This window comes from Trachemys scripta, chromosome 1 (assembly GCF_013100865.1).
Source record: "Trachemys scripta elegans isolate TJP31775 chromosome 1, CAS_Tse_1.0, whole genome shotgun sequence".
Taxonomy (NCBI): domain Eukaryota; kingdom Metazoa; phylum Chordata; order Testudines; family Emydidae; genus Trachemys; species Trachemys scripta.
This window is the reverse complement of record NC_048298.1, coordinates 3699079-3721595: the sequence shown is the minus strand read 5'-3', so window position 1 is coordinate 3721595 and position 22517 is coordinate 3699079. Positions and strand designations below refer to the sequence as shown.

Genomic DNA, 22517 nt, shown 5'->3' with positions numbered 1-22517 from the left:
CTTTTGGGTCAGGACCCGCAATTTGAGAAACACTGATCTCCCCTGTGAAATCTGTACAGTATAGGGTAAAAGCACACAAGACCAGATTTCACGGGGGGAAGCCAGATTTCACGATCCGTGACGCGTTTGTCATGGCCGCGAATTTGGTAGGGCCCTAACTATGTCCATAAAAACAGTGCTTGTCAGTGGGGCCCATCCCCCTCCTTCACTTGCAAAAAAAAACACACGATTGACATGACTGGCGCATGTATGTCTGTGGAACACATGCCTTGATCTCGCTGGGAGAGGAGATGTGCACCGGGGAGTGGTTTGACTTGAGGGGGAGTTTGCTGGTGGGGGAAGGATCCATGGGTGTGTTCGGCCAGGCACGTGAGCTGGGCTGCGGGTGGATGTGAGCGCCGACTCAGCAGTGGTTTCGCTGGATTTGCAGTGGTTGCGTCCAGAGGAAACGTGCTTGAGCAACCTCGATTCTTGGGAAATCAAATGTTTGTCTTGGGAATAAAATAATAATAGCCTACATTCTGCCACTCTGACGCTTGCTGATGGGTGCCTTACGCCGCGTGCTGCCCACAGACCTTCCTGCGGCTAGTTGATGAGTAAGGTACTATTCAACGGGAGGACAGATGGCAGAGTCTTGTCCAATACATCAGGAATTGCACACCCACCATTGAAAAGCAGCCAATTCTGGGGTGGAATGTGGCAACTGCTTCACAGTGCACAGCAATGCTGGAGAACAGTTTGAGACAGGAAGTGAAGCTGGACACTGTTTGGATGGACTGTTAGGGGGCTTATTCCTTCACCCTCTCACTTCCCTGGTCCTTCTCGCATGAACAGAGAGCAACAATACCCGAAGTCCAAAGGTGCAAACAATTCGATGTTTATTGGGGTGAACTTCCAGCAAGCATGATTCCAGTTTCCTTCCTCAGTGTCCCCCTTCCAGCTCCGACACCACAGAGCCTTGCCTGTGTCCCTGTTCCCATTCCCCCCCTTAGAGAAACATGATTCCCATTCCCCCACCCCCATTCCCTGTTCCCATTCCCCCATTACTTTCTGATTGACTGCAGACTATATATAATAAACCTTGAGTTCTGCTTTGCTATATCTTAACCAATTATTTTACTGACATTTAACTAACCAATCCTAACATATTGCAACATGATTATTTAACCAATTATATCCCACCACCTTAATTGGTTTACACCCAACTAAATTAATTATACAGCAGACAGAAACAATCCCCAAACCAGACGGAGATTATACAGACAACAATAGGGAAGTAAAGACTACAGTAATAAAACAATACAAAAATAAGAATTTTACACCCCAGCTATTAATAAGTAAATTCTTTCCAGACAGGATGCTATTAAACGAAGTTTTCTTTCAATCTTTTAGGCTCTTCCCTTTCTCTGGAGGTGATCGATCGGATCACCTTCCTAACAGCCCCACATTGCCTGATTTCCATGGGACTGGTTTGGGGTGGGAGGATGTGACCGTTCACTTCCGAGCTAATGGCCGCCCCTGCTGCTTAGCCAGAGACCTCAGACTGTCACGTTGAAAAAAGGCCCTGACACCGGCAGACAGTGATTTTAATTCTTTCTTTTATACCTTTATAACTAGCTACGTGATAAAAACACACCTACGTTCTTCAAGTATCGGCCTTTACAGACAGGCCCGGATATCTATATCCTAACATGGACCCTCCTCTCAGGTTAGAGAGGGACCAAAAAGAAACCTGGGCTTGCTTGAGTTCAAGGGAACAAACGGGCCAAAGAAGTTAACGTAACCCAGTCACTGTCCAGCATCAAAAAGGTCCCGAGTTTGGTGGGCAGAGACCTATGACTGCCTCGTACCGTGGCAAACGCAACATCCCACATCCCGTTAGCCTTCGCTAAAGGTATGGAAAAGGGAGAAAACTAGTTTGAGCCTGTGAAATGTAACTTCTTAAGTGAGGCTTTCGTTTTCACAGCCTCCCGTGTCCCCTTTCCCTTTAGCTGGGGGGAGTTTGACCTGCCCTTAGGTGGTACCAAAGATGGTGGTAACTGCTCTTTGGGGGAGAAGAGAAGTTCTATCCATTGAGATGGGCTGGTGCTCGGGTGTCCAGACATCCCTGATATTTGGGGCTTTGTCTTATAGAGGCGTCTGTTACCCTCATCCCCATCCTGATTTGTCAGACCTGCTATCTGCTCACCCTAGCTGGAGCCATTGTGTCTGCTGTTACATGTCTGGTCCTGTTTCATCCCAGGCGGTGGATGGGCTGCAGCTGGAGCTGGTAGGGCGGCTGTGTCATCTGGGTTCCTCTCTCTGGCCCGGCCTGGTCAGGACATCCGTTAGGATTGGCTCTAAGAAGGTCTGGGGTCCCAGGAGCTGGGGTGGGGGTGTGGCTGCCAGGATGGTGACGCTTGTCTGTCTGTCCTTCTGTCTGTCCTTTTTCCCCATAGTCTCTCTCTTTAAGGACCCCAGAAGGGAGTGGTGGGTGGAACAGCCCGCCCCCGCATTATTCTGTCCACTAATTAGGCCCAATACCCGACAGACCAACTTTGGATGGCCAATTTCCAGATCCACATCTTCTGTTTTTAACCAGCATCGTATCCACACTCCTGGGATGACAGCGACATGGGTATAGACTAATCCAGTTTCTCTGTCTGGATTTCTTGCGCCTGTTCCCATCCACGGCGGTTGTTTTACACGATGACTCTACGCTCGCGGTGTAGAGCGAACGTCGCAATTAGGGTAGATTTGTAGGCCCAGTGGTCACAACCTGCCCCCTCCCCCCGGTTAATTTCACATTTGCCCCCAATCACCGTCTGGTTCCTCCAACCCAGGCTGGATTCAAACTGGTGCCATGGGAGGGGCAGAGGAGGAGGAGGGTGGGTGGGTGTGGGTGTGGGTGAGAGAAAGAGAACTGCAAGGTATGACATGCAAGGGAGGTCACAGCTGTGTGCGCAGAGCCGGGGCCTGGACTTCGGGTGAGTGATTAAAATACACATGGAGTAGCCTGTGAAGAACCCCGCAGGGACCAAGGGCTGTGCGGGGGTGCGGTCAGCACCCACCAGGGAGCTGTGCCAGACGGGGGAAGGGGCTCCCCATCGTGTGGGGTGTCTAAGATCATACTGGACTGGAGTTAAGAGCTCTCCCCAGGCCCTGGGCTAGGTGGGTATCTGTCGCTCTCCTCCCCAGGGGACGGGATGCCGTTCCTGTGTCAGGGTTCTTGACAAGCTGCCTGAGGGCGTGGGAGTGGCAGGCCAGGCTGGGTTCCTCTCCCAGCCCGTGGGCGGCAGGTCTACAGGAGACGCGTGGTTGGTGTGTCGCCCCATGCCATGCTGGTTAAAAACAGTTCAGAGGAGAGCAACAAAAACGATCAAAGGTTTAGAAAGCCTGACCTGTGAGGAGAGGTTAAAACACGGGGTCTGTTTAGTCTTGAGACAAGAAGCCTGAGAACAGTCTTCACATCTGTTCTGGGCTGTTATAAAGAGCACGGGGATCAGATGTTCTCCATGTCCGCTGACGGTAGGACAAGCAGTAAGGACGTAATCTGCAGCAGGGCAGCCTTAGGTTCGATATTAGGCAAAACTTTCTAACTCTCAGGGTAGTTCAGCTCTGGAACAGGCGTCCAAGGGAGGTCGTGGAATCCCCGTCACTGGAGGCTTTTAGAGACAGGCTAGTGACCCACCAGCCTTGCTCTCTAGTTACGACTGATGTGCTCTTTCTAGGGAGAGTTGTATTTCTGATGAGTGAAGAGGCGGCTTTAATTACCCCTGTGGACCAAAGCGGTTGTAAAAGACTAAAATGGACCCCGGCCATTCATGCCCAATCATTGAGGAGATTGGAGGACTCGCGTGTTAGAGCTCTCAGAGACATAGTTATTAAGTCTGAGAATTCCTCTCAAATTTGTGACTAATATGAGCTGCTGGTGAAGTCCGTACAACCATTTGTCTCTAAACAAGTTGACTTTGGTTTTAGCTATTCTAAATGCTTCCAGAGATTGCGCACTTGGTTGGATGCGGACGGTGAAGGAAAAGTCTGTTCTCGTGCGTGTAGCTAGGAGGGTAAGATGAAATCCCTCTCCTAATTTATTTCAGGATGTAGTAGAGGCCAGAAGAAGATATAAAAGTTTATTATATGACATGCCTCCCAAGAATATCTTAGATCCTTGTGGAAGGATTTTGAAGCAGAAGCGAAACCTAAAAATTCTTCTACATTTTGGAAGATGGCAGCTTTAGCGCTGGTAGATACACTCCAGCTGCGGAGCCCCATATTCATGATGAAGCCCGGGCCTTAGTGATTCATCTACTTCTGCCATAGCTGGTGCAATGGGGAACCCTCTCTTGGATTTACCTCTCCGGCCTTCCGAAATGGACAGTGAATTGCAGTCATTTAGTTTAGCCCAACAATGGACAAGAGCTTCAGGGGAAGATTTTCTCCTGAGGGAAGTTTTTCAGAAGAATCTTAATTGGTTCTCCCCAGTCTTGGCTAAATGATTGACCATCATTAACCATATTGGATGGGTTCTGTCTGGATATCCAGTCTTATAGTTCCTATTTTTGAAATAGGGCTAGGAAGAATCCTGCTTCATATAGAGTTATTAGCTGGTTATATGTGGCAGGGAAAATTTACTCTAGATGTTTAATATCTCAACTTGAAATATGGGCTTTCGCGGCTAATTTCTTACAGGCAGAGCAGTCCAGTGTTAGGGCTGGTAGAGCCCCAATTGATAATTGCTTTATTTTATCCTATATGATTTATAAATCTATGGAGGTTAAGGGTACTAAAGTGTATGTTGCTTTCATAGATCTAAAGATGGCATTTGGTTCTATTGATCAAGGCAAACTTTGGCTGATGTTAAGAAGGATGGGTAACAATCTGAGACTTTTGACTCGTTTGGAGGCCCTAGCCCAGGGCAGAACTAAATTCAACATTCTGTTTCTAGGGGAGTACGCCCAGGATGCCTTCTAGCTCCTCTTCTTTTTAATTTACATATTAATAAAGTGGTGGATGTTTTAACGGAAGGTAATTTCTCTCCGCCACAAATTAAGAGTCGACCTGTCCCAGTGTCATTATATGCTGATAACGGGGTTGTTTGATCACGAACTCCTCCAGTTATTATCTTGTTTTCCCTCTCATGGTAACTCTCATTGTAACTTAATTATAAGATCAAGATCATGATTTTGGGGACAAACCCCCCTGCAAATTGAGTGGAAGCCACCCTGTGGAACAAGTCTCTGCTTTTACTTAGGGCACGTCTTCACTACCCGCCGGATCGGCGGGTAGCAATCGATCTATTGGGGATCGACTTATCGCGTCTAGTGAAGACGCGATAAAATCAATCCCTGATCGCTCTGCCGTCGACTCTGGAAATCCACCGCGGCAAGAGGCGGAAGCGGAGTCAACGGTGGCGCGGCAGCGGTCGACTCGCCGCCGTCCTCACAGCCAGGTAAGTCGACCTAAAATACGCAACTTCAGCTACGCTATTCACGTAGCTGAAGTTGCGTATCTTAGGTCGACACCCCCCCCCGTAGTGTAGACCTAGCCTGAGTTAGGGATAAAGTTTTATCATTCGGACCACTGGTCCCCTTATCATAAAGGCTTAAACCAAAAGGCCCTTAGCTCTGCTCTTTTTTACACACTCATATGGTGGGAACAGAGTTGCCCCCGGCACTAAGAATTTTTAATGCGAAAATAATATTGCAGATTTTATTTATTTATTTATTTTATGGTCTATGGGGTTGAAATTTGGTTAAGGGGACAAATTTTGGTCTTAGAGATTCTTCAAAAAAATATTTTTAACAGACTTTTATTTCTCCCAAAGTCTACACCTGCCTCGTTTTTACATGCCAAGTTGGGTGTTCTTTCTGTAAGTAGTAGAGCAGCGTGCATTGATTTTCTTATATTTTGCTTTAAAATCTGTCCTCTTCCAGATTATAAACTGCCCCTTCTTTGCCTCCAGGAGATGGAGGAACAACCTGGCATAACACTCTGTTGGGTTTTTCTGCTACTCACTTTGTTGTCGATATCTTTTAATTGATATAATCAGCTACTCGGACAGAGCATGACAGCCCATCCCCCAGAAGAACATCTGGCTATGATTCATGATTCCAAGTTTGCCTTTTGGTTTTCTCCTTTGAAGATGGCCCATGTCTTTGAACTATATTTGAATGAGTTCTCAAACCCCCGTTGCTTAAGGCACAGACTCGGCTAAGATGCCAAACCATGGAAACCGCTGTCCTTCAAGCTGTCGAAACGTTCCTTCCCATTTTCGGTTTTGCCCATGTAAATCTGGAGTGCTGGAGAATCTAGCTCGCTCTCTTTTGGATTGTCGAATTTTCCCGCTTCTGAGAGCACGCGGGATTTTACCTCTTGTATAGGAAACGAGCTTTGATCACCATCTCCAAAGATAATGTTTTTAGTTTCTTCTCAGTCCCTGGTAGTAATCAAAACGGTGGCAATGTTTGTCCTTTTAGTATTGCGCTGAAGAAGAGAGTTTTTATTAGGCTCTGACTGACTTTTAATGGATCATATACATCAGTGTTTCTCACCGACCGGTTCGTGGACCGGTGCCGGTCCCTGAGATCCCCTGACACAGTTTAGGAAGGCAGCAAGCCCGTCTATGGTATCGAAAAGGTTGAGAAACACGGATATAGATGTTGTGGTGACTTTAGATTTGTAGGTTTGTCTTTTGTATTCGCAGCAGATGTGTCATAGATAAGGCTTAGTCACAATTTAGTCATGGAAGTTGCAAAAGTCATGGAATCCATGACTTCCAGTGACCTCCGTGACTTCAGCCTGCGGTGGTGGGGAGCTTCAGGGTACTCCCATCGCCTCTGGCGGCCCCCAGAGCTCCAAGCTTGCCGCAGGCGGTGGGGGTACCCCGCAACTCCTGCTGCTGCGGGCGGTGGGGGAACCCCGCAACTTCCGCCACTGTGGGCGGTGGGGGTACCCCGCAACTCCTGCTGCTGCGGTGGTGGGGGAATCCCGCAACTCCTGCTGCTGCGGGTGGTGTGGGTACCCCGCAACTCCCACCGTCACGGGTGGTGGGGGAACCCCCGAGCTCCCAGCCATGGGCGATGCGGGACCCTGGAGCGCTGACCCACAATCTGCAATGGGGACCCCCGGAGCTCCTAGTCGCCATGCAGCTGACCTGCTGCAGGTGGTGTGGGCACCCACAGATCCCCATTTTGTCACTGATATTTTCAGTAAAAATCAGGGACAGGTCACGGCTTCCGTGAATTTTTGTTTATTGCCCGTGACCTGTCTGTGATTTTTACAAATAATAACCGGGACAAAATCTTCGCCTTAGTCACAGGCGATTTAATAAAATTGAATTGAATAAAGAAAAAATAACAGGTTGGACAAACCCCCGTCAGGGATGGTCCAGGTATACCTGGTCCCACCTCAGCGCAGGGGGCTGGATTTGGTGATCTCTCGAGGTCCCTCGCAGCCTGACAGATCTGTGAGTCTGTGAAAAACGGGGAAGGGTGGACTCTGCCTTCCCCCCCTACTATTATCCCTGCCCTTCCCCGTCCCTCATTCCTTTCCCCTTAGCTGTGCCCTCTCCCCTGCATCCCTGGCCCCGTAACAGCCTCTTCCTCTCTCTCAGTGCACAGGGTGGTGGCCGGCGTAGCCCCGTGAGTCGCCATGAACGCGCATCCTCGTCGCATCCGCCTGAAGCCCTGGCTCATTGCCCAAGTGAACAGCAACCAGTACCCAGGCCTGCAGTGGGTGAACCCCGAGCGGAAGCTCTTCTGCATCCCCTGGCGCCATGCCACCCGGCACGTCCCCACGCAGGACGACGAGAACACCGTGTTCAAGGTGAGCGCCCAGGGGCCCGTAGGACGCCAGGCTGGGGTGGGGTACCCCTCGGGGCACATGGCACCCAGCTGACATGTAAGGAACGGGGTTGGCTGGATCACGCGCACAATGTGACGTGATCCCAACTGGGACACACTGGAGCAGACCATGGGTCCCTCTGCCCCCTTGCGGGGAGGCTCACGGGACGGTGTCCCAGAATGCACCCTGCTAGCTGCGTGGGACTAGCCGCCAGGCCGCTCAGTTAGCCATCTCTTGAGGTGTTTGAAAAGGCCTCAGTTCCCCCGCCCTCCCCCCACCCATGAAACAGGGCCGATCATACCCGCCTCGCAGCAGGACGCATGATGTCCGCACCCCTCTTTGAACTGCCCTGCAGACGCAGCGGCGGAAGGGTGATGTGCTGCTGTCGGACAGGCCCGGAAGCCCGTGGCATTTTATGCCAGCCGGTGTCACTGCAGAAGGTGGCTCTGGCCCTGGTGTTGGCCTGCCAGTGAATTACATGTTCTGTCGGGAGAGCGTCTCCGAGCTGCCTTCTCCCTGGGCCACCCCCCAGCTGCCCCTTGTCACCGCTTAGCCACAGAGCAGTTCAGGAGTGAATCTTTCATCAGCGGACAGGCGAAAGCTTGGATTTCCCGGGCTCCTAGCACTGGGGCTGGGGCTTGACCTATGTCTGTGACCACCCCCTGCATCCCAACCTCCCAGGCCTGGGCCAAGGAGACCGGCAAGTACAACGAAGGGGTAGATGAGCCGGACCCAGCCAAGTGGAAAGCCAACCTGCGCTGCGCCCTCAACAAGAGCCGCGAGTTCAAGCTGATCTACGACGGCACCAAGGACACGCCCATGCAGCCCTACAAGATCTACGAGGTGTACGAGGGCCACCAGCCCAACGGAGGTACCAGCAGCCCGGGCAAGGGGGATCTAGTGCATAGAGTGTGCTTAGACGGTCAGAAAGCCTGGGTCAAGGTCCTGCACCACTCTTGAGCAAAGTGAGCTGCCATGGGATAAGGGAGAAGGTTCTCTCATGGATTGGTAACTAGTTACACCTCTACCCCGATATAACGCGGTCCTCGGGAGACAAAATATCTCACCGCGTTATAGGTGAGACCGCATTATATAAAACTTGCTCCCCCCCCCCCGCTTCCTTTTTCCCGGTACCCCCCCACCAGAGACCCCCCTCCCTAATCACCCCCAGGACCCCCCCCACCCAACCCCCCTGCTCCCTCACTGCTCCGACCCCTATCCACCCCTCCCCTGGCCCCCTGACAGGCACTCACTGGCAGCGGCTGGAAACGGAGCAGCCCGGCCCCAGTCCACTCCATTCCGCCAGCTCCCAGCCGCGGCGCTCCGCTTCCCGCCGCCAGTGAGTGCGGGGAGGTTGGAGAAAGCACGCCCTCCGCACTCACCTGCAGCAGGAAGCGGAGCGCCGCGGCTGGGAGCTGGCGGAGTGGAGTGGGCTGGGGCCGGGCTGCTCCACTTCCCCCGCTGCCAGTGACTGCGGGGGGGGGGGGGGGGGGTCCCTTCCCCCGAGCGACACGGCTGCGGCCGGAGCGAGGGAAGCAGAGCGGGCTGCTCCTGGCCCCCTGTTAATCCCCCGGGCCACTCTGGGACTGCGGGGCCCCCAAAAGTGCCCTCCCACAGCTCCTGCCCCCCAGGCCCTCGGGGGGGGAGAGCCCCTGACCGCCCCCAAGACCTTCTGCCCCTTATTGAACCCCTCAACCCCGGCCTGGCCCGGCACCCTTAACACGCTGCTCAGAGCAGCATGTCAGAGCTTTACCGCCTTGTATGCGAACCTGTGTTATATCGGGGTAGAGTGCAGGAAACAAAGGGGAGGAATAAATGGTCAGTTTTCAGAATGGAGGGAGGTAAATAGTGTTGTCCCCCAGGGGTCTGTACTGGGCTCAGTCCTATTCAATGTATTCATAAATGATCTGGAAAAAGGGGTAAACAGTGAGGTGGCAAAATTTGCAGATGATAGAAAACTACTCAAGATTGTTAAGTCCCAGACAGACTGCGAAGAGCTACAAAAGGATCTCTCAAAACTGGGTGACTGGGCAACAAAATGGCAGATGAAATTCAATGTTGGTAAATGCAAAGTAATGCACATCGGAAAACATAATCCCAACTATACATATAAAGTGAGGGGGTCTAAATTTGCTGTTACCTCTCCAGAAAGAGATCTTGGAGTCGTGGAGAGTTCTCTGAAAACATCCACTCAATGTGCAGCCGTCAGAACAGCGAACACAATGTTGGGAATCATTAAGAAAGGGATAAATAATAAGACAGAAAATATCATATTGCCTCTATATAAATCCGTGGTACGCCCACACCTTGAATACTGCGTACAGATGTGGTCGCCCCATCTCAAAAAAGATATATTGGAATTGGAAAAGGTTCAGAAAAGGGCAACAAAAATGATTAGGGGTCTGGAACGGCTGCTGTATGAGGAGAGATTAATAAGACTGGGACTTTTCAGCTTGGAACAGGGATGACTAAGGGTAGATACGATTGAGGTCTATTGACTAAGGGTAGATACGATTGAGGTCTATAAAATCATGACTGGTGTGGAGAAAGTAAAGAAGGAAGTGTTGTTTATTACTACTCATAATACAAGAAATAGGGGCCACCAAATAAACTTAATAGGCAGCAGGTTTAAAACCAAAAAAAAGAAGTATTTTTTCACACAATGCACAGTCCACCTGTGGAACTCTTTGCCAGAGGATACTATGAAGGCCAAGACTATAACAGGGTTCAAAAAAAGAACTAGCTAAATTCATGGAGGATCGGTCCATCAATGACTATTAGCCAGGATGGGCAGGGATGGTGTCCCTAGCCTCTGTTTGCCAGAAGTTGGGAATGGGTGACAGTGGATGGATCACTTGATGATTCCCTGTTCTGTTCATTCCCTCTGGGGCACCTGGCATTGGCCCCTGTTGGAAGACAGGATACTGGGCTAGATGGACCTTTTGTCCAACCCAGTATGGCCGCTCTTATGTTCTTCTGGTAAGGGGGACTGGGCCGGGGGAGGAGGGGGACTGGGGGACAAGCAGGGTGCCTGGAAAGGAGGCTCCTGGGAGAAATGAGGGTTGGGTCCTTTTTTCGGGGCGGGGGGCAGGGAGGATAACCCCCCAACCCCCACCCAGGCTTCTATGGTCTATTTCCCATCTTCGGCGGCCCCACCTCAGAGCTGCAGAGGCTGGGCAGGGGCCGCCTGGCGAGCCCCTCAGCGCTTGGGGGGGGGCTGCCTGTGCCCCCACCCAACAAACACCTTGCAAACAGGCCCCACGATACCTCCAGCCCCCTCCAAACACCAGACCCCGTGACCGCCCCTGCAACCCAGCTAACAGGCCCTGTGACTCCCCCACTCTCACCTCACCCAGCTACCAAACCCCATGACACCCCATCCAGAAAACTCACCCTGCAAACAGGCCTCGTGACCCATCCCCGGCAATCCAGCTAACAGCCCGCATGACACCCCTCCCCCCCCAGAGTGCCCAGGTGTCTGATTTGCGACGGGAACGCCCAGTCGAAAAGGGACGCTGGCGGCTCCAGTCAGCACCGCCGACTGGGCCATTAAAAGTCCAGTTGGCGGCGTTGCAGAGCTAAGGCAGGCTCCCTGCCTGTCCCAGCTCTGCGCTGCGCCCCGGAAGTGGCCGCAGGTCTGGCTCCTAGGCGGGTGGGCCACGGGTGTCCATGCACTGCCCCCGCCCCGAGCACCGGCTCCGCACTCTCATTGGCCGGTGCCTGCGGACGAGAGCAGCGCATGGAGCCTCATGGCCCCCGCATCTAGGGCCCGGACCTGCTGACCGCTTCCGGGGCGCAGCGCAGAGCCGGGACAGGCAGGGAGCCTGCCTTAGCGCCGCTGACCGGTAAGCCCACGCCCCGAGCCCCTGCCCTGAGCCTCCCCAAACCTGGAGCCCCCTCCTGCACCCCAAACCCCTCATCCCCAGCCCCACCCCAGAGCCTGCACCCCCCCAGCCGGAGCCTTCACCCCCTCCTGCACCCCAACTCCCTGCCTCAGCCCAGTGAAAGTGAGTGAGGGTGGGGGAGAGCGAGCCACCGAGGGAGGGGGAATGTAGTGAGTGGGGGGTGGGGCCTCAGGGAAGGGGCAGGGCCTCCACGAAGGGGCGGGACTAGGGTGTTCAATTTTGTGTGACTAGAAAGTTGGCAACCCTACCCCCACACCCTCACACGAGGCAGCTAACAGCCCCTGTGACTGTCCACCCAGCAAACCCACCCTGCAAACAGGCCCTCTGACCCACCCTCTGCAACCCAGCTAACAGGCCCTGCGACCCCCTCACACCCTTATCCCACCCAGCAAACAGGCCCCATGACACCCCAGCCCCCTCCAAAAAACAGCCCTCTGACCCCCCCACACCCTCACCCCACGCAGCTAACAGCCCCTGTGACCCAGTCTCCACAACCCAGCTAACAGGTCCCTTGACGCACCCCAGACACCCACACTGCACCCAGAAAACAGGCCCCATCGCCCCTCCCGGCTAGCAGGCCCTGTGACCCCAGCCTCACCCCTAACTAACAGGCCCCATGACACCGCCCCAGCAAACGGGCCCCGTGACTCCCCCAGCCAATGGGCCATGTGACCCCCATGTGTGACTTGCTAATCCCCCTCCCTTCCCCCCCGTCTCCATTGCAGACTCGCTGGCCGGGGACGATCACAGCTGTTGCCCGGGTGAGGAGGAGGAGGAGGTGAGTGAGGGGGTTGGCGGAGCCGGCCTGCGCGTGGGTGTGGGTGCCAGACAGGGCCTGTGAGCACTGTGCCCCTGGTGCAATAGGGCCAGGCGGGCTACTAGCCAGTACACACTTCGCAGGCTGCCAGAGCTTTCCGTTGAGTGTCCCCCGAAAACCCAGGGCAGAAAGCTGAGCTCGCCCCACCTGCTGAACAGCGCTGGGTCTGCTAGTCCCTGGGCAGGCTGCCGCGCCCCTGTGGTGCAGGAATCCCTTCGGCTGCATGGGCTGACTGCCCTCGTGTTGCCAGGAGTCCGGTTTTCAAGTGGAACGCTCGGTCGAAAAGGGGCCCTGGCAGCTCCGTCCGCACTGCTGATTGGGCTGTTAAAAGTCCAGTCAGCGGTGCTGCAGGGCTAAGGCAGGCTCCTTGCCTGCCCTGGCTTCGCGTGGCTCCCAGAAGCGGCTGCCACGTCCGGCTCCTAGGCGCAGGGGCGGCCAGGGAGACTCCGCGTGCTGCCTCCAACAGGAGTGCCGGCTTTGCAGCTCCCATTGGCCAGGAACCACAGCCAATGGGAGCTGAGGGGGCGGCACCTGCAGGAGTGGGCTGCGCGCAAAGCCACCTGTCCGCACTTTTGCCAAGGAGCCGGACATGCCAGCCGCTTCCAGGAGCCGCCTGAGGTCAGTGCCCCCTGGCTGGAGCCCTCACCCCATACCTCCTCCTGCACCCCAATCCCCTGCCCCAGCCCTGAGCCCCCTCCCGGAGCCCGCACCCCCTCCTGCACCCCAACCTCCTCCTGCACCTCAACCCCCAGCCGTGAGCCCCCTCCCACACCCAAACTCCCTCCTAGAACCTGCACCCCCTCCTGCACCTCAACCCCCTGCCCCAGCCCTGAGCCTCCTCTGGAGCCTGCACCCCCCTCCTGAACCCCAGCCCTGACCCCCCTCCCGCACCCAAACTACCTCCTAGAACCTGCACCCCGACCCCAGCCCTGAGCCCCCTCCCAGAGCCTGCATCCACTCCTGCACCTCAACCCCCATCCCTGAGCCCCCTCCTGGAGCCTGCACCCCCTCCTGCACCCCAGCCCTGCCCCCCCTCCCGCACCCAAACTCCCTCCTAGAACCTGCACCCCGATCGCAGCCCTGAGCCCCCTCCCAGAGCCTGCACCCACTCCTGCACCCTGCCCCCCTACCCCAGCCCTGAGCCCCGTCCCGCACCCCAAACCCCTCATCCCTGGTTGCACCCCAGAGCCTGCACCCCCAGCCGGAGCATTCACCCTTCACAGTGCAACCCCCTGCCGCAGCCCGGAGCTCTCTCGCACACCCTGAACCCCTCATTTCTGGCCCCACCCCAGAGCCTGGTGAGAGTGAGTGAGGGTGGGGGAGGGCGAGCGACGGAGGGAGGGGGGATGGAGTGAGCGGGGGCAGGGGTGGGGTGAGGTCTCGGAGAAGGGGCGGGGCAAGGTTGTTAGCTTTTGTGCGATTAGAAAGTTGGCCGCCCTGGTCTGTCCCTCCCCCAGTAACCGAGCGCCTCCTGTCTCTCTCGCAGCTGCAGAAAATGACGACGCTGACGATAGCGGGTGAGTGCGGGGTGGGGGCCAGTCCGGGGCGCCAGGCAATGTGGGGATGGGGTTAGCAGGATTTGCAGGGCTAGTCTGCTCCCCGATCTACTGAGCCCTGGGGACAAGGCCCCTCTGCTGCCCGGTTAAATCCCTCCATCCCTCAGGTACCCTGCGACAGGCCAGTGGGGCTGCCAGGTGCCGGCGTGGCCTGAGGCCGGGGATTGTGACAGGCCCCAGGGGGAGCAGCGGAGCGGGGTGATCTCATCCTGCTGGTGGGTCGGGACGCTAGCCAGGGCGTCTCTTGGCCTCGCCCCGGCCCATTGGCGGGGTCACTGCAGCCCAGCCGCCCAGGGCCAGCTAAGCTTGGTGCAGAGTCTTACCATTTAAGCACCCTCGTGTATTCCATGGGGCTCTGAGCACCTCCCTCTCCCCACACCGTCCTCCCTCCTGCGTCTGCCCCCTCCGCCCCTGCCCCACCTGGACCTCCCACAGGGGAGGAGAAGGGGCTGCCGGCTCAGCCCCATGGGCTCCTCCTGCTCTGTGCCCAAGCCACCTCCAGCCGATCGGGGCAAGGTGGGGCAGAGGGGGCCTGAAAGCTGTGGGGAGAGACATGGGGTTTTCCCCCTCTTCCCCCCCCAGTCACGGGCTGGGTTTGTCCCCTAAGCAGTGGGTTCCAGCTTCCAAAGTGCCCCGGGGGCTCAGCTCACACAGCGAGACCCCACTCCAGGCTGGGGGCTGCCCCTCTTTTACCCTCGATCCCGTGTGGGGCACTAAAGGACCCAGCTCCCAGCTGGAAGGGTCAGTTGTTTTCCCCTTTGCTCTCCGTGAGGGGGAGGGATCTTGCACCAGGGTTGCCGGAGAGCAGGGGCCGTGTGCCGAGGGAGCCCTGGGTGTTGGGCATCGTTGGCTGGAGCCGGGCGCGGCTGGTGATGCCAGGGCCCTGCCCGCGGCTGGCTTGGGCTGACGGGCAGATCCTGAGCCAGTGTGTTTTGGTGGCTTTCAGATCCCAGCCAGGGCGTGGAGCCGCTCCCCTCCTACGTGTGGACGAAGCAGGAAGTCCCGTATCCCAACCCCTGCGGGAATGGCGCCTTCCCCCCGCTGGGCGCCCGGGAACTCCTCCACCCGGACGTGTCGGCGCCTCCGGCCGCTGGCGCCTTCGCAGCAGGGGAGCTGCCCGCCCAGAGCCCGGCTGGGAGCATGCCGCTGGAGGGGCCGGGCAGCCTGCAGAACCTGCCCCCCGGGGACGTGTCTCTGCAGCCCATGGAACAGTTCATCCCAGACCTGCTCATCAGCCCGCACATGCTGCCACGTAAGATCCCGCTCAGCCTGGGGCTGCCCTCCCCGTCGGCGTCTAGCGCGCCCTCGCTGCCCCTTCTAGTCTCCTGGCACTGCCCCTTCTAGTCTGGTGCATGGGCACCGGGCCTGCGAGCTCTCCGGGGCGGGGGCTGCATGCTGTTAGGTCCGGACAGCGCCTAGCGCCGTGGCTATGCCGGTGTGCGGCTCGCGACAGGAGCGGGGCCGGGGGGAAAGCGCGGGGGGAGGTAGCGGCGTGACGGTAGCACAGGACTATCAGGGCCCCCCGGGCGCTCTCCCGCCCAATTCCCCCGGCTAACGGGCTTGTCTCGCTCTCCCCGCGGCCAGTGACCGACCTGGAGCTCAAGTTCCACTACCGCGGGCGGCAGGCCAGCTCCCTGACCATCAGCAACCCCCACGGGTGCCGGCTGTTCCACAGCAGCCTGGAGCCCACGCACGAGCAGGTGGAGCTCTTCGGGCCCGTGACGCTGGAGCAGGTGCGCTTCCCCAGCACCGAGCACATCCCCAATGAGAAGCAGCGCTTCTACACCCACCAGCTGCTGGACGTCATGGACCGGGGCCTCATCCTGGAGCTGCAGGGCCAAGACATCTACGCCGTCCGGCTGTGTCAGTGCAAGGTCTTCTGGACGGGGCCCTGCGCCGGCGAGCGGGCCGGCCCCAACCCCATCGAGCGCGAGAGGAAGATCAAACTCTTCAGCCTGGAGAACTTCCTCAACGGTGAGCGGAGGGGCCGGGGGCCAGCCCTGCCCTCCACATCCTGGCTCCCCGGCCCCAGCCCCGGCCTCCCCACATGGCTTCTCTGCCCCCAGCTTCCCTGGCTGCCAGTCCCCTAGGGCCCCTCTCTTCTGGCCCTGTCTCCTCCCACGCGGCTGGGGGGGGTGTCGCTAGATGCTGGGGAGGGAAGGGCATTGGAAATGCCACGGGGGCCCTGCCCCTCATGCCATGTCTGTTGTGGGGCTCCCTAGGGCTCATCTTGTTCCAGAAGGGCCAGACCAGCACGCCGCCCCCCTTCGAAATCTTCCTCTGCTTCGGAGAGGAGTGGCCGGACCAGAAGCCGAAGGAGAAGAAACTTATCACCGTCCAGGTAAGGGTTCCACGTCCGCTCTCGCCCCTGGGAGCAGGGCCTAGGGCTCACGACTGGGCTAGCTGGGGTCCTGTCTGCTGGCTTGGCTCTGTTAAGGACCCTCCAACCTCTCCCCGCTGGGCCCATCTCCCCCCTTGCTCCTTCCCAGCCTGCAGCGGGACACGCCAGCCATGGAACTGTGGCCCTTCCAAGCCGGGGAGTCAGACTGCCCGAGCCCCGGACTGCATGAGCCAGCAGACCCCATTGGGCCCCCAGCAACAGCCCAGGGAAGGCCGAGTGGTTGGGATGGGTAGATGTCTACAGCTTGCAAAGGGGGATTGTGAGGGCCAGGGGTGGGTGCGATTCCCTTCCCAAGCATGGGGTCACCAGAGCATCTCGGGCTGGGAGCCGGGTGTGTGATCAGTCCTTGGACTGGAAACTTGGTCACCGATTCCTCGCTGCTCCCTCATTCAGCCGGCCCCTTGGTGCCGCCGGCCTCTCCGCCACTCCCCTCCCTGGGACAAGCTCAGATATTTGAACAGTGCTAAACAAGGCCTCTGCCCCGTGCAGGTTACGACCTAATCGCAGCCCTGGCCTGCCGGGAGGGGTGGAGACGCAGCAGCAAGAGTAGGCTGTTACCCGGCAGGGGTCAGGTGGAGAGAAGATAACGTGCTGGGAGCAGGGACTCCAGAGAGGGGCTGGGTGACTCAGCCCCAGGATGTGGGGGGTTGAGGCTGTGCAGGGGCAGGGGTGAGCCGGCTGCAGAGGGGAGCGGGCTAGCTCCTGCCTGCTCTTTGTCTGCCGCCCAGGTCGTGCCAGTGGCCGCCCGGATCCTGCTGGAGATGTTCTCTGGGGAGCTCTCCTGGTCGGCAGACAGCATCCGCCTCCAGATCTCCCATCCGGACCTGAAAGACAAGATGGTGGAGCAGTTCAAGGAGCTGCATCAGCTCTGGCAAAACCAGCAGAGCCTGCAGGCCCACCCGGCCTCGAACCTGGAGCCGGGCCCGGGCCCCTGGGCGATGCAGGCCAGCAGCATGCAGCAGTGAGGACGTGGGCACGTCGCGCACACTCACCCACTTCCCTTCCCTCCTGACGGGCGCCCGGGGGAGCCTGGCCGTGCATGCCAGCCCCGAGGAGGGGGAGACGAGGCAAACTGACCTCTACAGGGCGATGCTCCGCTGGATCTGTCGGCGCAGGCTGCCCGGCTCAGCTGCCCGCTCCACGCCAACCTCCCAGCTGTGGACCCCAAAGGGGCAGGGGGGAGAGGGCCCTTCCTGCAGGGATGGATGGAGGCCGGCCCACACCACCACCTGCTGGGAATACACTAGGCTGCGGGCCAGGCCCCACCTTGCCAGAGCACTGCAGGACAGGCAAGGCCTGCGATGGAGGAAAGAGACTGTTAGACCCACCGCCCTGGGCACTTACGAGAACTGCCTGGTGGTGGGCAGCAGGTGCTGGGGCCTGCTGAAAGGACAGGCCCGGCCGAGCCTGCGGGCGTGAAGGAGTCACAGTATCCGGGAGCTGGCGTCACGGCCCCCAGGAACTGGCCTGGCCCAGAGACGCAGCAAGGGAAGTGCTCAGCTGTTAATAAAAGCAACCACTTGCCTACGCCCCATGTGTTTGTGTGTGTGTGTGTGGGGCTCCCCCCACGCTCCCCATCAGGAGGACAGGAAGGGAGCCGGCCCAGTGAGCGTTCAGCACAAGCTGAACTGCCCCGCCCCGAGCTTCTGCGCTCACTGAAACGTTTCTGCAGCCAGGGCCCGAGATCGTATTCTGACGTGCGTAGCAATCACAGCACTAAGGGCCCGCGTGGGGCTGGGCCCACAGGCAGCATTTGACCTACAGAGTCTCCGCCCGGGGCGCGTTTGCAGGCCTGGCCGTTAGCGTACACCAGCGTGTGTTGGAAACCGCCCCGGTTATGGCTCCAGCCCTATGACTGGGGGTAGGGCCCCTGCTGGTCCCGGCTCCATTGGGGCCACGCTCTACAGCAGAGCCAGGCCAGCTGGGAGCCGAACCCCTGTTCGTTCCAGCCGGGAGCCTGAAGCTTTAACGACTTAGCCGCTGCCTGGCAGCTTCGCCCCGTCTTGACCATTTGTAACCGCTGGGTCGTAGCTTCAGCAGTAACCGCTCCCCCCCGAGTTAGTCATGGCCGAGGCGCAGGCTGCCTGACTTCCATCAAGTGGGGATAACAAAGCCCCAGCAGGCCCAGCTGTGTCCACGTTCCCTTCCCCGGGGCTCTGGCCTGGGCAGTTTTACAGGTGCCAAGCACCAGCGCTTCCTCTGAGCCAGGCCCCTGCTTGGAAGCTGGGCTCAGAGGTTCCCCCCACAGCAGGCTCGGAGGTGTTCCAGCAGAATCCCCTTGTGCCGGCTGCGTCCGGGCGCTGCCCTCACCTTGCCTCAGGTGGAGCGTCGTGCCAAGTCCGCGGCCCTGTGTACCAAACCCGCAGCGGAGCACGACGCGGTCCTGCTAGCCAGTCCGTTCCTGTGTCAGCAGCTAGACAGCCGGGTGCCTGGTACACAGACCTGGGTCTGGCTCAAATTGCTTGTAAAGGTGGGGTCAGACCCACGCTAATCTTTCATGGTCAAGGCAGGTTTTAGTGCAGAGGGTCTGGTTACCGTTCCATGGCTGGTGGAGGGGTGGGGAGCAGGGCAAACATAAGAACAGCCAGACTGGGTCAGACTAATCCATCTAGCCCCGTGTCCTGTCTTCCAACAATGGCCAACGCCAGGTGCCCCAGAGGGAATGAACAGAACCGAACCAGTAATCCTCAAGTGATCCATCCGCTGTCACCCATTCCCAGCTTCTGGCAAATAGAGGCTGCCACAATGACTCCAAGATCTTCCTTGAGTGGCAACAGCTAATTTAGACCCCATCATTGTATATGTATAGTTGGGATCATGTTTTCCAACGTGCACTACTTTGCATTTATCAACACTGAATTTCATCTGCCATTTTGTTGCCCAGTCACCCAGTTTTGAGAGATCCTCTTGTAGCTCTTCGCAGTCTGCTCTGGACTTTAGTATCTTGAGTAGTTTTCTATCGTCTGCAAATTTTGCCACCTCACCGTTTACCCCCTTTTCCAGATCATTTATGGTTAAATAGGACTGGGCCCAATACCGACCCCTGGGGGCACCACTATTTACTTCTCTCCATTCTGAAAACTGACCATTTATTCCTACCCTTTGTTTCTATCTTTTAACCAGTTACTGATCCATGAAAGGACCTTACCTCTTATCCCATAGCAGCTTACTTTGCTTAAGAGCCTTTGGTGCGGGAACTTCTCAAAGGCTTTCTGAAAATCTAAGTACACTAAATCCACTGGACCACCCTTGTCCATGTGCTTGTTGACACCCTCAAAGAATGCTAGTAGATTGGTGAGGCATGATTTCCCTTTACAAAAACCAGGTTGACTCTTCCCTAACACATTTTGTTAATCTACATGTCTGACAATTTTGTTCTTCTAGTTTCAACCAGTTTGCCCGGTACTGAAGTCAGGTTTACTGGCCTGTAATTGCCAGGGTCACCTCTGGAGCCCTTTTTAAAAATTGGTGTCACATTAACTGTCCTCCAGTCATTTGGTACAGAAGCTAATTTAAATGATAGGTTACATATCAGTTAGTAGTTCTGCAATTTCACATTTGAATTCCTTCAGAACTCTTGGGTGATACCATCTGGTCGTGGTGACTTATTGCTGTTTTATCAATTTGTTCCCAAACTTCCTCTATGTGGGATAATTCCTCAGATTTGTCACCTAAAAAGAATGGCTCAGGTTTGGGAATCTCCCTCACATCCTCAGCCATGAAGACCGATGCAAAGAATTCATTTAATTTCTCCACAATGGCCTTATCGTCCTTGAGTGCTCCTTTAGCACCTCGATCGTCCAGTGGCCCCACTGGTTGTTTAGCAGGCTCCCTGCTTCTGATGTACTTAAAAAAAGTTTGCTGTTACTTTTCGAGTCTTTGGCTAACTCTTCCTCAAATTCTTTCTTGGCCTTCCTAATTACATTTTTACACTTCATTTGCCAGAGTTTCTGCTCCTTTCTGTTTTCCTCACTAGGATTTAACTTCCACTTTTTCAAGGATGCCTTTTTGCCTCTCACTGCTTCTTTTACTTTCTTGTTTAGCCACAGGGGGTCCTTTTTGGTTCTCGTTTAATTTGGGGGATATGTTTAAATTGAGCCTCTATTATGGTGTCTTTGTTTCCATGCAGCTTGCAGGGATTTTACTTTTGGTGCTGAACCTTTTAATTTCTGTTTCACTCACCTCCTCATTTTTGTGTCGTTCCCCTTTCTGAAATTACATGCTACAAAGCCTGATCCTAGCAAAGTCAGTGGCAAATGAGCACCAGTGGATGCTGCCAAATGTTGGGTGGATGATACCCGATGTGGGCCCTGGGCGGGCCAGCTGAGGGAACCGCTCACGAGCACAGACTGTAAGATTCCTAAAGATAAAAGCCCGTAGCCAGGCAATTTCGCTGCCTTTTAACCCTGGGCTGGGGTGGGGCAGTTCCAGCCATATGGCCCTGCAGGCAAGCGTCAAGGAGAAGAGCTCTAGATTTGTTGTTTGGATTGTATTTAATTGTGGCTTATTCCCCCATGATGGCCTAGCCTATAAACCTTTATCAGGATCCTTTAAGCAATTACAGGCTGCGGTATCTTAACTAGATCTTTGGCTGCAGCGGAGAACCTTGCTCACCACCACACAGCACGGTAAACTCACATGGTGCTTACGAGCCTCACACCGCAGCTCGCTTTGATTAGCCGACTGTTACAGTGAGGGGGCTTTGAAGGCGCTGCTTTTACACAACAGAAGGCAATGAAATATAGGTCACGCCCCATCGCCCTGCTCAGCAGATCATTGCTGGCCAATAAAAAAAAAAAAAGCACCTTGACTCTGATCCTCTTTGATCGTTTACTTATTAAGTCATAAAATCCAGCAATTCCCACCAGACCTGGCCTGCGTTAGTGTGAAGTAGGGATGCTCTGGTGTAATGTCTAAGGTACTACCTAGGATTATAAAGCGATCACAGCAATAGCGGCAGGCTAGTGAATGCTACTGGGCCAATCAGGGTGCATGGGAGAAGTGAATTCTCTTCCTCCAGCAGGAGAAGCCGGTCGGAGAAGAGGGTTAAACTGGGATTAACTCTAGTGACTAAAGCACAGAAAGTTAATATCCCGTCACTTCGCATAGTCCCTTCGCTGGTACTACCCTTAAGGGTAACGCTGTCTTGCTGTCACTTGAAGAACACAGACAGATCCTACTGTTCCCGGGCTTTCTGAGCCAGGAGGCGTGCAGACAGGTTCAACAGCCAGAGACACGAGGCACAAAACCCACATTTTAATTTTTTTAATTTATTTTTTTGTGTTTTTTGTTTGTATTGTTCTCGAGATGGCTACAACACCAGACGGAACAGCATGCGCTCAATTCTAACGCCTGCGCAGGGTCTCAGGTCTTGTCAATGTAAGATTCCCCAGTGAGCAGATTCCAAATCTGTTGAGTAAAATAGTCAGCCCCGTCCCTGTGACCTCTAGAGCCCTCTCCTCTCTCCCCCTCATGGTAAAAAACCCAAATAAAACCAAATTAAAAAAAAAAAAAAAACTAAAAAAAGAAAAAATATATATAATATATAACAGTCTATCCCAGGCTGATTCTCCTCCAGGAGGCTGACAGATTGATGGTATCAGATTTAGCTAGGGGGGTTGGCTTAAGGAGGGCGGGGTGGGGTGGGTTAGCGCTCCACAGGGGCGAACAGCAGGATCCCCACGGTGCCGCACGGGGGAACCCAACTCCTCCTGATTGTTTTTTTAGGGGGGGGGGGGGGGGGGGGGGGGAGTGGAGGAAGCTCGGAGTTCTGGAAGTGGGCTAAAAACCTGTGTGCCTTCCCCCCTCCCAGTGCAGACAATTGGTTTTGCTAGGTATTGTATTTTTAATCCCCACGTTTTCCTTAAGTAAATTTTATTTTATTTTTCATTTCACAGAAAGTTTTCTACTTTGTTTTGTTTTTTTGTTTTTTTTTTTTTTTTCTACCAGGCAAATTTTTTTTTCCATTCTTTTTTCTTTTCTCTTTTTTTTTTTTTTTGTTTTTTTTATTTCTT

At 55.6% G+C, this 22517-nt stretch overlaps 1 protein-coding gene across 3 annotated transcripts in view; it reads left to right on the top strand.

The window, feature by feature from the left end:
- IRF5 (interferon regulatory factor 5) overlaps window positions 1–18017 on the top strand; it is a gene marked incomplete at its 5' end in the record, with an annotated part of 40120 nt that extends 22103 nt beyond the window's left edge. For all 3 annotated transcript variants that reach the window (XM_034763726.1, XM_034763717.1, XM_034763712.1), the window contains 8 exon segments: window positions 7595–7806; window positions 8506–8695; window positions 12455–12507; window positions 14033–14063; window positions 15049–15354; window positions 15687–16076; window positions 16325–16443; window positions 17232–18017. In XM_034763726.1, the coding sequence (XP_034619617.1) occupies window positions 7633–7806; window positions 8506–8695; window positions 12455–12507; window positions 14033–14063; window positions 15049–15354; window positions 15687–16076; window positions 16325–16443; window positions 17232–17468 (1500 nt within the window). In that variant the 3' untranslated portion in view covers window positions 17469–18017.
- Window positions 18018–22517: the final 4500 nt, after the last annotated feature.